This window comes from Vitis riparia, chromosome 15 (genome assembly GCF_004353265.1).
Source record: "Vitis riparia cultivar Riparia Gloire de Montpellier isolate 1030 chromosome 15, EGFV_Vit.rip_1.0, whole genome shotgun sequence".
Taxonomy (NCBI): Eukaryota; Viridiplantae; Streptophyta; class Magnoliopsida; order Vitales; family Vitaceae; genus Vitis; species Vitis riparia.
Genome location: NC_048445.1, coordinates 18,598,002 through 18,612,876, shown reverse-complemented (window position 1 = coordinate 18,612,876; position 14,875 = coordinate 18,598,002). Strand labels below are relative to the sequence as shown.

The 14,875-nt window shown below is 33.8% G+C and overlaps 1 protein-coding gene and 1 pseudogene across 1 annotated transcript; both read left to right on the top strand.

The window, feature by feature from the left end:
• Window positions 1–3,970: 3,970 nt before the first annotated feature.
• Window positions 3,971–6,498, top strand: LOC117932037 (annotated as a pseudogene).
• A 3,903-nt stretch (window positions 6,499–10,401) lies between these two features.
• Window positions 10,402–14,445, top strand: LOC117931639 (glutamyl-tRNA(Gln) amidotransferase subunit A-like). Its single transcript, XM_034852633.1, has 12 exons — window positions 10,402–10,672; window positions 11,325–11,441; window positions 11,554–11,778; window positions 11,870–11,952; window positions 12,030–12,130; window positions 12,253–12,376; window positions 12,547–12,701; window positions 12,841–12,977; window positions 13,067–13,237; window positions 13,402–13,626; window positions 13,761–13,994; window positions 14,094–14,445. Exons 1-12 carry the CDS (start codon window positions 10,550–10,552, stop codon window positions 14,220–14,222), a joined length of 1,824 nt encoding a protein of 607 aa, XP_034708524.1. The 5' UTR covers window positions 10,402–10,549; the 3' UTR covers window positions 14,223–14,445.
• Window positions 14,446–14,875: the final 430 nt, after the last annotated feature.

Here is a 14,875-nt window from a genome sequence, read left to right as displayed (position 1 = left end):
TTGAATGAAAAAAATTCGACTTTAAACTAACCAAAAATAGTAACTGATTTTACTTACAAAGAAAAGTGTTTCTTGGAGTTTCAGATCACTAGGCTCAAATTCCTCATACAAAAAGGGAGTTTCAATCACTTGTTTCTTTTCCTCGCATTAGAGAATTAACATATAGTTCCTTCTCCAACCGGTGTTATACAGATGCTTCCCATTAATGGGTTCAAACACTAAATCCCTCTCACTGATGCACCTTACAATGGCTCATACCTCTCACCTAGCACTTGCCATTCAAGGTGATCTTTAACCTTGGATTACCCATCAAAAGCTCGCAAGAGATAACTAATGGATGTCTCCTTGGAGTCCAAAAGCTTACCAAGTGTTGGCAATTCTAGAAAATCCTACCTTCAAATCACCTCCCAAAGGCTCGCAAGGGGTAAACTAGTGCATCTCCATGGACGGAGATCACTTGCCTTACCAAATGTTGGCCCAGGTGATTTAAAGGTGTTTTAAGTTAACTAAAAAGATAAAAACCATTAACGGGTCACACTTTCTCTTCATTAAAAACTAAAACAATAAAACTTCCAATTTATGCATGTGGAAACTTACCCGGCTTTCCTCACTCCAAGATACGAAGAGCCTAGCCTCTCATCCTCTGAGAAAAAATCCTCAGAGTTTGGTTGGCTAGAAAGAAAAAGAACGAGAAAACAAATATATAGGAAAAACAGAGCAAGTGCTCTATTCGTTGATTCTATATATGATATATTATATGATGGATCTCCTGGAAAAAGCTCCCCGAGAGTCCCCCTGAGAGTCCTCCTGGAACAAGCTCCTCCCAGAGTCCCCTTTTTTAAGTGTTTACAAGAGAGTTTATATAGGAAGGTAATTTACCCTTCCTTGGATACTTCCTAGCTAAGGAATTACATGAGTGGCTAAATATAAGGAGAAAATGGAAATTTATACAAAAATATCTAAAGAAAAGATCTAAAAGAGTCGGTCGCAAATATCGATTAACTTCAGGAGGAATTCCACAGCACTGTGCAAAATGGCTGCGAAATCATTTCGCAACAAAAGGGTGATTTCGCAGCCGTGCAAAATTCTTCCTTCAGCTTGGAGTGATTGGCTTCCAATGGCTGTAACTTCCTCATTTCAGCTCCAAATCGTACACAGTTTAAAGCGTTGGATTCTTGAATTCCTGAGCTTTGAAATGGTATATAGCATGTAGAAAATGGACTTCGGGAAGTACTCCAAAAGTTCAAAAGAAGACTGCAGCTGCTATCCTCTGTTTTCTTCACTCTGTTTTTCCTCTCTCCGTTGTTCTTTCCTTGCATACTTTGAACGACTTTGGCAAAGGGCTATAGAGCTCCAAAGCTTGGTTCTTCATGAATTTGAGCTTTCCATTGCTTTGCCATGAACTATATACAGCTCTCCCTCAATCTTGGATTGCTTTGGTGATCAAAAAGCTATCAAAACACCAAAACTTAACACAATTTGATTAGAATTGATTGCAAGGGTCCTTAACATGTTAATTGGGTTAAAAGGCAATAACTACTACTCAAAAGTGTTTAAAAGAGTTAATTACAAGCTATCAAATAGCACTTTTTGAGTAGTAATTAGCTGACAGTGGCTGCCCTCTTGAATGCTTCATGTTAGATTTTTCTCTATGCTTTCCCTCCTTGCATTCATGATTTGCTTATGGAAAAGGACTACAAAGCTTCAAAGATTTGGTTCTTCATGTTACTGAGCTTCCCATTGCTTTGCCATGGATTCCAAAGAACTCTCCTCAATCTCGGATTGCTTTGGTGATCAAATTACTAACAAAAACACCAAAACTTACACAATTTGATTAGAAATGATTGCAAAGGTCCTTAATATGTTAATTGAGTTAAAAGGTAATAACTACTACTCAAAAGTGTTTAATAGAGTTAATTACAAGCTATAAAATAGCACTTTTTGAGTAGTAATCATACCCCCCTTTAGCGCTCTTCTACTGGGGCATACCCCCTTCTTTGAGTTTATCACATCTCATGCTAATTTCATGGTTGTTAGACCCATTTTTTTATTTTTACGAGTTATCATCTAGGGCATCCCCTTACTTTTAGTTTGTTTAGGACGTCTCTTTTCCGTTAGTTTGTTTAGGGCATCCCCTTTTCGTCAGTTTAAGGCATCCCCCTATCGTCAATTTGTTTGGGGCATCCCCATTTCTTCTAGTTTGTTTAAGTCATTTCCCATTTTCTTCAATTTATTTAAGGCATCCCCTTACTGTTAGCTTGTCTGGGGTATTCCCCTACCATCAATTTGTTTAAGACTCTTTTTTTTTTTCAGTTTGTTTAGGGCATCCCCCTATTGTCAGTTTGTTTAGGGTATCCATTTTTCTTTAATTATCTCACCACCATGGATCAGATATCCATAGGCATTTCAGTTATCTTACCATCATGGATTGGACATCCATGGGCATTTTAGTGATTCTCACCACCATAGATTATCATCTATGGGCCTCAATCAATTTTCACCACCATAGATCAAACATCTATAGACATTTCAAATTCACCACCATAGATCAGACATCTATGGACATTTCAGATTCACCACCATGGATTGTGTATCTATGGGCATTTGTTATAGTTATCTCACCATCATAGATTTTCATCTATGAGCATTTGTTTTAGTTATCTTACCATCATGGATTGGACATCCATGGGCATTTCAGTGATTCTCACCACCATAGATCAAACATCTATGGGCATTTCAATTTCACCACCATAGATTATCATCTATGGGTCTTGATCAATTTTCACCACCATAGATCAGACATCTATGGGCATTTAAGTTTATTCACCACCATGGATTTTCATCCTTGGGCCTTTTAGATTATCACCACCATAAATTTTTATTTGTGGGCCTTTGAGAGTTTTACCACCATAGATTGGCATCTATGGGCATTTCAGTTGATTCACTACCATGGCTTTTCATCCTTGGGCCTTTGAGATTATCACCACCATAGATTTTTATCTGTGGGCCTTTAAGAGTTTCACCACCATAGATTGACATCTATGGGCATTTCAGTTGTGTCACCATCGTAGGACTTCACATATAGGCCTTCTGATTTAGCTTTTAAAGCCATTTTTTTCTTAGTTTAGCATTTAGAGTCAACCTTGTCATTTAGAGTTACAACTCTCGACATTCTTAATCACTAGCATTGCATGCTCTATTCTCATAGCTTCACATTTCACCATACTTCTCACTTCGTTGAATATGTGATTCTCAATTCTTCGTCATAAAGCATCACCCATATCCTTTCCTCTCTATCATGCATGCGACATAAAGCTTTGAGCTCATATCGTGTATTCCTATCGTATTGTTGGATACCTTATGCCTTATGTCCTTGTATGGTACATGTATGGTTTTTTCCTTTGTACACTTTCGTTCTTGTTCTCCTTGGTGGTTCAACTGCTACTTGACTTCGACATCGATTTTCGAGCCACTTTTGGAGACTTTTCAAAGGGAGTTCTAGATCCATAGTGTAACTTTAGAGGCACTTTAGGAGTTTCTTTTTTCTTGCTTAATCCATTCTTACTCATTTTTGTAGGGTTTTAGAGCCTCTTTAGTTTCTTTGTTGGATTAAGCTAGTTTGTGTTCTACTTGTGTACCTTTAGGGGGTTTTTTTTTCTTCGGTAGAGTTCATTTCGTTACACTCATTATTCACACTCTCATTTCATTTTGATGTTCACATTCCTTACACTCGTGAGCTCTACCAAAGATGAGCATATTTGCAGACCCTTCTTTTGGACCAGTAGACATTTTTTTATCACTATTATTGGTAGGGGGAGGTATTTTTGTTTTATTTGGTTTTTTTTCTTTTTCTCTCACCACCTTCTTACCACCTTAGGAGAAATTGGTCTTTTGGGGAAAGAGGGCAGAATGGTGAAACACCATCACAAAGAGAGGAGCGGAGGACAACTTCCATAGGTAAGCAAACTGCATGGGACACGTGACCAAAGACATTGCTACCTCGGCATGGTGGTGGTTAGGAGGAAGAGGTCTCTGAACGGGAAACAGTAGAGCTGGTGGAGGCTTGGACGAGAAGCAAGAATAGAGGAGTGAGCTGGGTGTTAAGAGGGCTGAATAAAAAGGAAGGAGTGAAGACTACAAGAAGGAGAAGGAGATCCAACGAATTTAGGAAGGGAAAAAAAGAGTTGAAATTGAGACAACTCGGGGGGTTATGAGTGAGCATTCTAGATAAAGCCAATATGAGTTTCTTGTCTCTGATTTTTTCACTGTTTCATTCCCATTTTCAGCGACTTTTCTGAGCATTGCTTTGTTGATTGGTGTGGACATTAAGGGCCACTCATTTGCTTTGTCGGGTAAGACTTTATACATGCGTGCTCTATTTTGGTTTATTTTGAGGATTTTTTTCTGTTTTCTCTTGTAAATATCTAATGCACTACTCCTTGAATTTGATACATCAAAATGATGCTCTTGTTTCCTTTAGATTTCATGTGCTCCTAGCTCTTTGATAGTCCATGACATAGAGCTAAGTTCATACTTTGTTTTTACGTTTTTTTTTTTCTTCCTCTCTGTTTCGTGCTCTGTTTCTTGTTGATGGTGGGATGATATCATCAATGGCTAAACTATTAGGATTGGAAGAGTGAGGCTATGGGGGAAGTGAACTTAATGGAGCATCCTTCGTGCCTGCTGTGCAAATCGTGTTCTCATTTGGGCAATCAACTATCTCATCAATAACTGGATCAAAAACACTAGCTGGGATTACAAGTAGCTACAACCCAATTCATCCACTTACAAAAAAATGCCCAAGGTGATTCCCGGGATGAAGAGAATTGATGAGCATGATATAATCAAGTTATTAAACCTGAATATCTCACTCATAATTTCCTAATTGTAGATCTATAGGATTGGACAATGATGTCAATTGGTTGGTCAGACGACTAGTGAGGCAATCCATTAAGCTTCATCACTCTATGTCTCTTGGTGGTGATTTCCTAAAAATTTCCAATCACATGAAGCTCCAAGCCTGACTTCATGAATCCCATGTCATTCGTTGTTCAGTAACGTACCAACGACAACTGTAGAAGGTGCATTCAAGATTTTCAATAACCCATCTTCAAAAGCATAAAAGGAATAGTAAGCCCTGTGGGGATCTGATTTTTTTCCTTAGAGAATTTGCAATTAAGAGTCTCCATCATCTTGTGATTTACATGAAAATTAGCAATTGTATCACTCTATTGGACCCTTTTACTCTTAAGCACTATATATACGCTCATAACTTACTAAAACAATAAGTGGAAATACCCATGGGTATTGGATGCCCTCTTTTCCATCTCTACATATTTCTATGGCCATGAGGCTATTGAATCAATTTGTTGGACATGGTTCACTCAATCAAACTCTGCGTGGTTAAAGCCATAATGTGAGATTAATAGACTGTAAGAAGAGGCTCTAATGGAATACATATTACATAGGTTAGCGGAAATCATCATGAATACCAGGTGATCGCGTCAGTAATTTGGGAGTAAAACGATACAAGAAAAAGATTCAGCAATGGGCAATTTTTTTTATTAAGCTTAGCAAGTGGGTTTTCCATGGAAGAGTTCCTCACAAGTTTATGAACGTTAGCTACCAACAAGGAAAGGCCACCTTTGATGCACAGTCTCGAGCAGTCCATTCCTTTGTTTTCGGCTTCTTCATGGCTTTTATGGCCACCTATTGGTGTGCCACTTTCAAGCACCTCTTTCTGAATGCAGTTCTTTGGTTTTATGGAATGGTGCCTAAATCAGAAATGAGTACGGGGAATCAATTCAGATATTGAGAAAGCTCATTTCCATCCATTCCCACGTGCATGTGACCCATGCATGCATGGCCACCCAAAGCCTTGGCAAAGCCTCCATCAAAATCCTTCTTTCAACATATCTAAACTTCAAGTCAGAAAACTCCATGTTGGAACCTCATTACCTTGCTCACCACACTTCCTCAATCTTTCCTTCTCAGAACCAAAAAACTTGTGGGTTCTCTCTCTGGGTTTACTGTTTATGCTTTCTGGAGTGAAGGGTGCTACTCTAAGAAAGTGTATCGATGTGCCATTCAATAGAAACTATGTGCCTACATGGGTTTTTGATCACATCAAGTCCTATAATGGAGGCTCTGAGATTCAACTCGTCCTTGACAAATGCACAAGGACTGTTACTGCTTTCTATCTGTCTTCTCAAAACTCAGAGCATGATGAAATAGACTTTGAGTTCTCCGGGAACAAGTCCGACCAACCCTCCATTTTACAAACAAATATCTTCACGGGAAGAAAATGAGAGAGAGAACGGAGAATCTATCTTTGGTTTGGCCCAACCAAGGCTTTTCACTCGTACTCAGTTCTATGGAATATATATCTGATAGTATTCTTAGTGGATGATGTCCCAATGGCAATGTTCAAGAACAACACAAATTTAAGAGTGAAGTTTCTATTTTGACCAACCCATGAAGGTATACTCAAGCCAGTAGAAGGTCAGCAAACAAGCTACTTGCTCCAAGTTGAAACCACCAGCATCCACAGAGGAGCCACTTTGCACCTCAGGGCCCACTCCTGTATGGCCATGCATGGCCACCCTTTAGTGCACCACCTAAAGGCGACACGTCATCCTCTTTGTTTCTTTATCTTTTGATATAGAAATCTAATTTTCAAAACTCGAATTTTCAAATTTAATTTTCAGAACTTCAATTTTCAAAACTCTAGATTTTCAAATAATTTTAATTTCACTTTGATTTTCAAATAATTTTAAGTCATTTCTTTTCTTCTTCCTTCCTTGGGGTTTAGAGTCATAAAAAAAATCCCGTTTTTAATAAACTTGCCATTTTCTCTCTAGGCATGCATTTTCACAAATTTTCTTTGATTTTAAAATTTTTTTTTTTTCGATTTTCTTGATTTTTAATAAGCATGAATGAATTTTTCATCATTCCAAAATAATGGAATTTGTGGGATTAATTCATACAAAATCAATTGGGCAACATCCATGATATTTTCTTTAAAAATGATTTGAGTGAAGTGCATAACTGCCATTGAGGATTTCTTACTCTGTTTTGTGACACATGCGATATATTTTGTATTCATTATTGTGCACTTATCCCGTTTCATGATAGCGCACTATTACTTGCTACTAAGGTACAATCTCACTCCCACTTTGCTTATTCTCATGTATGATTCATTTTATTATTTGATCATTTCATTGGTATCCATTGATTTCCTTATCAATTGCCACACTTGCTTCACCTTATTTAGTAGAGATCCATTTATAGGGACTTAGACGGGTGCTACGGTTATTTGTCATACCTTCCCAATAGGTAACCTGACCCCAAACCCAACTTTGGTTTTCCACAGACTGTCTTTTCCAAATAAGAAGTCACACTTAGGGTTTTCTTTCTTATTTTGTTTTCCCTTAAAAATAAAACAAAAATAAATGGTGACTCCAAGTCTTTTCTAAAAATCATATTTTTCACCAAATAAATAAAAAACGAGTCTCATCGTTAAGTGGAAACGCACATGAAAAACGCGGGTCCATACTTTTATTCTAAAAAAACATCTCAGAATTATTTTTTGAGAACAATTTTCGAAAAAGTTTCAAAATAGACCCTTAGAGCCGGTTTGGGTGTGTGATTAAAAAACAGTTTTCTATTTTTAAAAACAAAAAACTATTTTTAAAAATTCATAAGACTGTTAAGTCATTCTTTGTTTCAAGTTTTTAAAAACAAAGTGATATAAAAAATAGTTTTTAAAGAACAAGTATTATTTTTACTAGATTTTATAAATAAAAGGAAAATGTAGAGAAATTAAAAAAAAAATCACAAAAAGTAAATAACATTGTTGGTTTTGAACAACCCTATTGTTTCTCTTGTAGATAAAATCATTTTTTTCTGATTTTTTTCACTAGACAAATAAATTTAAATTAAACATGATATAATGTGTTGGATTCATTAACAAGTCTAGTAATTTCTAAAAATAATTTGATTTTCAAATAATTATCCAATTAATACTATGTATTTATAGATAAAAATTGGTCTATAATAACTCTATTGTTTTTCTTATACAAAAAACTATATATATATATATATATATATATATATATATATATATATATATATATATATATATATATATATATATATTATTTTCGACTAGATAAATAAAAAGATTTGATGTGTTGGATTTGTTAATGAGTTAAGTAATTTTTAAAAATAATTTGAAATTCAAATAGTAAACTCATTAATACAAAAAAAAATTATGAATAAAAATCTGTTTATAATATTTTTCCTCCATATAATTATATTTGTATAATTTTCTTATTGTTTCTCTTATCTACACAACTATATTTTCTTAAATTTCTCACTGGGTAAATATATTCTAAATTAAGTGATATATAATTAATAATTTAAAATTTTTAAGGAAAAATATTTTAATTTTTAAAAATAATATGAAATTTTAAAAACTAATCCAACTAATTGCATATTAAATTGAAGCATTCTTGAATACGGTATTCTTAATTGAGTACTAAATGCATCATGTAATGAAAAATTTAACTCATTTACATGTTAAAAAATTCAAATTTATCTACGATTTCATTTTAAATAAAATATTAATAATAATTATTATTATTGTTCTTTTCTTTTTTAAAAAAAAAAAACAAACAAAATTAGTTGTGCTTTTGTGAAGATGTAAATAACCATATATTAAAATAGTTTTTTTTTTAATAAAAAATATCATTTTTTATTTTATTATAATATTGATATTCATGTTTTACTAAAAATATTTATTTTTAAATTTGTTTGTAACATATATATATAATTTATAATACTTTTACAAAATGAAAATAGAAAAATTATTTTTAAAAATTGGTTTTAAAAAAAACTTCCCAAACACCCTTGCTTTTATAAAATTATTTTTTTTAAAAAAATGGATTTTTGTTCTTTAATTTAAACACAATATTTGAAAGCAAATATCATAAAACATAGTCAAACGAGTTGTAACTCCTCACTCCTTATAACCAATATTTCTCAATATTCTTATACAAAACGAATGGTGTAGAAAAATCAGGGGGCTAATAACAATGTAAATATATTAAAGAATAAATAAATGTGAAAGATGCATGAAAATTATTAGGGATTTTTAGTAAATAAATTATTTTTATATATTTTTATAAAAAGTTATGAAAATATATATTAAAGAACAAAGAAATATGGGGAAAATAGGAATTTTTAATCAATAAATTATTTAAATTTTTATAAAAAAGAATAATATATATATATATATATATATATATATATATATATATATATATATATATATATATATATATTAAAGAATAAAGAAATAAGGAAAAAGAATGGAAGGAACATAATATGAATTTGTAGTAAATAAATTATTTAGTTTTTTTTATATAAAAATGTATGAAAAAAAAGAAATATAGAAAAAAAGTTTAGTAATAGAGTTATTTAAATATTTATATCAAAAAAGGAATAATATATATTCTAGAAAAAATAGAAAATTTAGATAAATATAGAAATAGTAGAATAAGTAAATAAATAAGTAGGTGTTTGGTAAACCAATTTAATGACTTAAACGTCTTGTTAACTTAATTTAAGTTAATAAGTAAATTAAGTTTGTATGGTAAAATAATTTAACGGTATAAATTAAAGTAAAAAAACAACTTTAAATAATAAGTAAAAATAATTAATTTATTTTTAAGTTCAAATTTTCATTTTTACTTTTTTACCCTCATTTGCCTTAATTACTTTAATTATTTTTTTTTTTTGTTAGTCCACAACCTTGATTATCACTTGATCTTTTTTACTATAGTTATAACTTATAAGGATAAATATGTCAATTTAATAATTTAAAATTAATTTTATCAAACAAACTTAATGTTTAAAATAAGAATTAAATAACGAGTTTTAAGTTAATAACTTAGGTATGATTTAACTTAAAGTCAACTTAAATCATTAAGTAATAAATATATTTAGGCTTTTAAAATTTAAAACCGTTAGATAAAAATAGACTACTCTATCCAAAAAATATAGATAAAACTTGTGTTTTTAAAATTTATTTTAAAAAATTTAAAATTTTGAGGAAATAAAAATTTTGCAGCATTTCAAAATTTTTAAATAATTTTTAAAATTATTACTTTTGTTTTTTCATAATAAACCTTAAAGAGTTTTTATTATTTCATGATCTAAAAAAAAAAATAAGTAGTGGATTATACAGGGCTAAATTATTTTTTATTTTTTATTTTTGAAAAAAGAGTAATAAATATCAAATAACAAAAAAATATAGAAAAAAAAGGTATAAGAGGAGTGGGTCTGTAAAAACTAAATACTCATAATTCTTCAGGCTCTATTAAACCCTGTAGCCTGTAGGTGTCCAACAAGAACCCTGAGTCAATGGCTTGGGAGAGTGGGTTGTAAAAAAACTGGGGAAAAGCATCTCCAGCAATAAAACTGCAGGTATCTGTCAGAACTCCGAGGAAGAAGAAGAGGAAGTAAAGGGTGTGGCAAGGCGGTAGTCATGTTGGGGGGCATCCTTCTTCCCACCTCACTCTCACTCCCACGGATACGTTTGCTGTATTATTTTTGCCTCCTCTGTCTCATCTCATCCAACCGTCTTCTTGCCGGGACTGGAGCAATTATGGTAACTCTCTCTTTCTCCATTTCTATCATCCATCAATTAATGTATCAGAAACATCCAAGAGTGGGTCTGTTTCGTCCCTGCTGTGATAGAAATTTCAGATTTCATTCTATACGTTTAGAGCTTGTGAACAATCATTTGGAGGCTCTACATGCAAAAAAAACTTGATAAATAATACTGGTTTACTGAAATTATTATGAATATGAAACGACAGCCAATGTTTATACAAAACCCACCATTTAGCTTCAAGAATTGGGGATAAGGAGGAGGTGGTTCTTGTCCTCCTCTGAAATAGTTAGCAGTTTGGAACTACTTTTTCTTTCTTTGGAAATTAGCATTTTCATTGATTTTAGCCACGAAAAGCAAGAAAATTTCTTATAAAATGATAGCCAAACAGCACCTTAGATAGTGGCAGGGGCTTTGATTGGTCATTTACTTTCCCCTTTGTCCCTCAAAGAGTTTTAGGGCAAAAGGGGAAAATGCTTAAGAAGGAAGCCAATTTCCCAACCTTCTCATTTTCCCCCTTTTAAGAAAATGTGGGAAATGTTGTCTACCCAACAAAAATTAGAACAAAGAAGAGCTAATCCATTTCATTTTTATTTCATTGTTTCTTTAATTTTTACTCCAAGCAAATGTTCTTCTGTTCTTTGATCAGGACAGTGGGGAGTACAGCCCTAAAAGCAATGGTGAATGCTTGGAAAAGATTAATGAAGTCTCACCAGTTAAATGTGCATTTGCAATATTTGATGCTGACTTCTTCAATGATACTAAGGTGATTTTGATGAACTTGTAATTTAGACTACTTATGATCCATTAGCTTCGGATTGTATCATCCAAGTTTCATCTCATAGATATAATTACTCTTATCTTCTTTTTCCTTTTAGATAGCCGAGATTGAGCAGGGTGCAACCGAGCTGAATATCCCTATATCAAGAGCCAATCGTAAGTTAGTTGCTTCTGTTAATGGAGGTTTACATGATCCATCTTATTTGGTTTTCAATCCTGAGTGGGGAAATGAACAAGTGCAAAGCAAAACCAAAAGATTCAGTTGTCCTTCCCTTTCTGGAATACAGAGGCCTGAAGGTGAAGAAGATATTGCCTTCATGACTGTAAGTCTTTCCTACCACCAAATTTTTTATTCACTTTTTTTTTTTTTTTCTCTTTTAGTGTTTTGTATATGAAATTGTTGATGTTCACCAGGTTCTTGAACTGGGGGAACTCATTAAGACAAAACAAATTACCTCTGAGGAGCTTACTCGGATTTTTCTTCATAGATTAAAGAGGTAATAAAGCAGAAAAAAGAAAGTTTCCTATGTGTCTGTGCCAGTCATCTTTTTAATATGCATTGGGGAACCACTAGGTATAATCTTGTTCTTGAAGCTGTGATCACTTACACTGAAGAATTGGCATACAAGCAGGCAAAAGAGGCTGATGAAATGCTTGCTCGAGGAATATATTTGGGTACCTCCTTCATCTATTTCTTCTCATCATCATAATCTTAAAGTAAGAGCCGAAGATTTGAAGTTAATATATGGTACAATAAATACCTTGATTCCAGAATGTAATATTGAGTTGTGTTACAGGTCCCCTTCATGGGATTCCATATGGGTTGAAGGATATAATTTCGGTACCCCAGTACAAGACTACTTGGGGTTCAAAAAGTTTCAAAGATCAAGTTCTTGACATTGAAGCTTCGGTTTACAAGAAGTATTATTTCTTCTTTCTTTACTTACTTTCCTTTTTCCGAATATGAATCTTAATAAAAGGAAAGGGAGCATGCAGAAAGACAATATATCTTTTTAAACAACAAGGAGAAACCCGATAACAAATCTTCAGTCATGTTCAGACCATTTAATTTGTGACTCTGATTGGTACAGGTTGATGTCTGCTGGGGCTGTTCTTGTTGCAAAGCTTGCTACTGGATCACTGGCATATGATGACATCTGGTTTGGAGGTAGGACGAGGAACCCATGGAATATTGAGGAATACTCTACTGGTTCATCCTCTGGACCTGCTGCTTCCACCTCAGCAGGTATCCTTAATTTAGTGCTTGAGCTATTCTAAACTTTAATTTCTGCCCATTTGATTTTCTAGCTTGATTTCTTGTTCCTTTTTATGTTTGAGTCCTCCCCTGACAAAAGCACCAACTAAGAAATTGTTTTCCATCACAGGCATGGTTCCTTTTGCAATTGGCTCAGAAACGTGTGGCTCCATAACCTACCCTGCTGCACGTTGTGGTGTGACTGCATTACGCCCAACTTTTGGTGCTGTTGGTCGAACCGGTGTAATGAGCATATCGGAAAGCTTGGTATCACCATAATCATCTTCACTTTAAGTGCTGCATTTGTTCCCTCATTTTGTTCTGGAACCTAAAGATGTATATATATATATGTTCAGGATAAGATTGGACCATTCTGTCGAAGTGCTGCAGATTGCACAATTATTCTGGATGCTATTCTAGGAAAGGATCCAGATGATCCCTCCTCAAAGGACATTTCCCTTGATGACCCATTCTCAGTAGACATCACAAATCTTACTGTTGGGTATCTGGATGATGCTGAGATGGAGGTAAGAGTGGGACAATGCATTAAAATTAAAAAATTTTGAGTTCAAATTATCATTAGATAGATCACTCAGATCTTTGCCAGGTCAAGAACTTTATCAGATTCATGCTGCTTGAAGAGTTACTTTGGATTTTAATATATCGAACTTTCTTGGGATGGCTTTGCCAGGTTGTTCGTATACTTGAATCAAAGGGTGTTAAAATGGTTCCTTTCAAATTGAATTACACTGTCAGCCATGTTCAAGGAATCCTCAATTTTACGATGGACGTTGATATGTTGGCTCACTTTGATGAGTGGCAGCGATCTGGGGAGGATGACTTTTATGAAGCTCAAGACCAATGGCCCGTTGAACTACGCCGTGCACGCGTGATTCCTGCAGTAGACTATGTTCAGGTTAGTTCTCTAAGATCTGATTACATCATCATCAAATGAACTTGTTACTTTGAAATGGGTTGGGATTAAAATTTATAATGTTCTATAATCTTAATCTATTTTATTGTGATTAAGATTTGTGATATTGTTCACAGGCACAGAGAGCACGAGGAAAATTAATTCGGGAAATTAGAGAAAGTTTTACTGTCGATGCTTTCATTGGCAATGCAACTGATTGGGAGATAGTCTGCATAGGCAATCTTGTTGGTATGCCTGTTGTTATTGTCCCAACGGGTTTTACCAAAATATCTAACCCACCTCCTGATGGTAGGCGACGAAGGAGCACCATCACCACCGGCATTTATGCTCCTCCAAACCATGATCACATTGTAAGATCGATTAATAGAGCTCTATTCATTGATTTTTTCAATTAAGAAAATCAAGTTATAGTAGCTGATTTAGTTTTGTTTTGTTCTCTTTATGTGCAGGCTCTCGCACTAGCCATGGCTTATCAGTCAGTCACCGAGCACCATAGACAACGTCCACCTATCGATGATCTTGGGCCAAATGACTTTATAGTTGATTCCATATCTACACCTGATTACCTATCCTCCTAGACAATTCCATGTTTAGAAGGTTCTGTACCTTCTGGTTCAGCTGTCACAATGTAGCTCTCGTGTACCAGCTGCATATTAGTAGTCATCCAGCACATTCAAATTATTTTCAGTGTTGCAATGGAGTCGGTGTTATCAAACCAAGTCATGTAATAAATGTAGTAAACTAATCAACTGCCCATAATGGGCTTTTCCTGAGCTTATTTTGGAGATGGATTTTGGCTCAGATTTGTATCTTGGGAATGCTTTGGGCTATATATATATATATATATTAGGTTCATTGATTTGGACAAGTGTGTGGTGTGTTCGAGGACATGCGTCTTAGGTAATTTTATTAATTCTCGTAGCCATAAGATCGAAAACACATCGAAACTTCATCCACAGCAATAAATACGTTAGGTCACATGCAGTTCTTAAAAATAGAATACCAAACTAACATATATTCTTAAGATGGATACATAGATTCATCTATCAACCGCCCTTCTTTGTTATTGAGATGGATAGTCAATCAATGATAAAAATATCGACAATCACAAATATATCTATATTTCAATTTTATGGATATATCAGAAAAATATTAATGAATATTTTAGCACAAAATATCGGTAGACCTAAAATTGATCAAAACTTATAATAATATAAATAAATAAATAAAT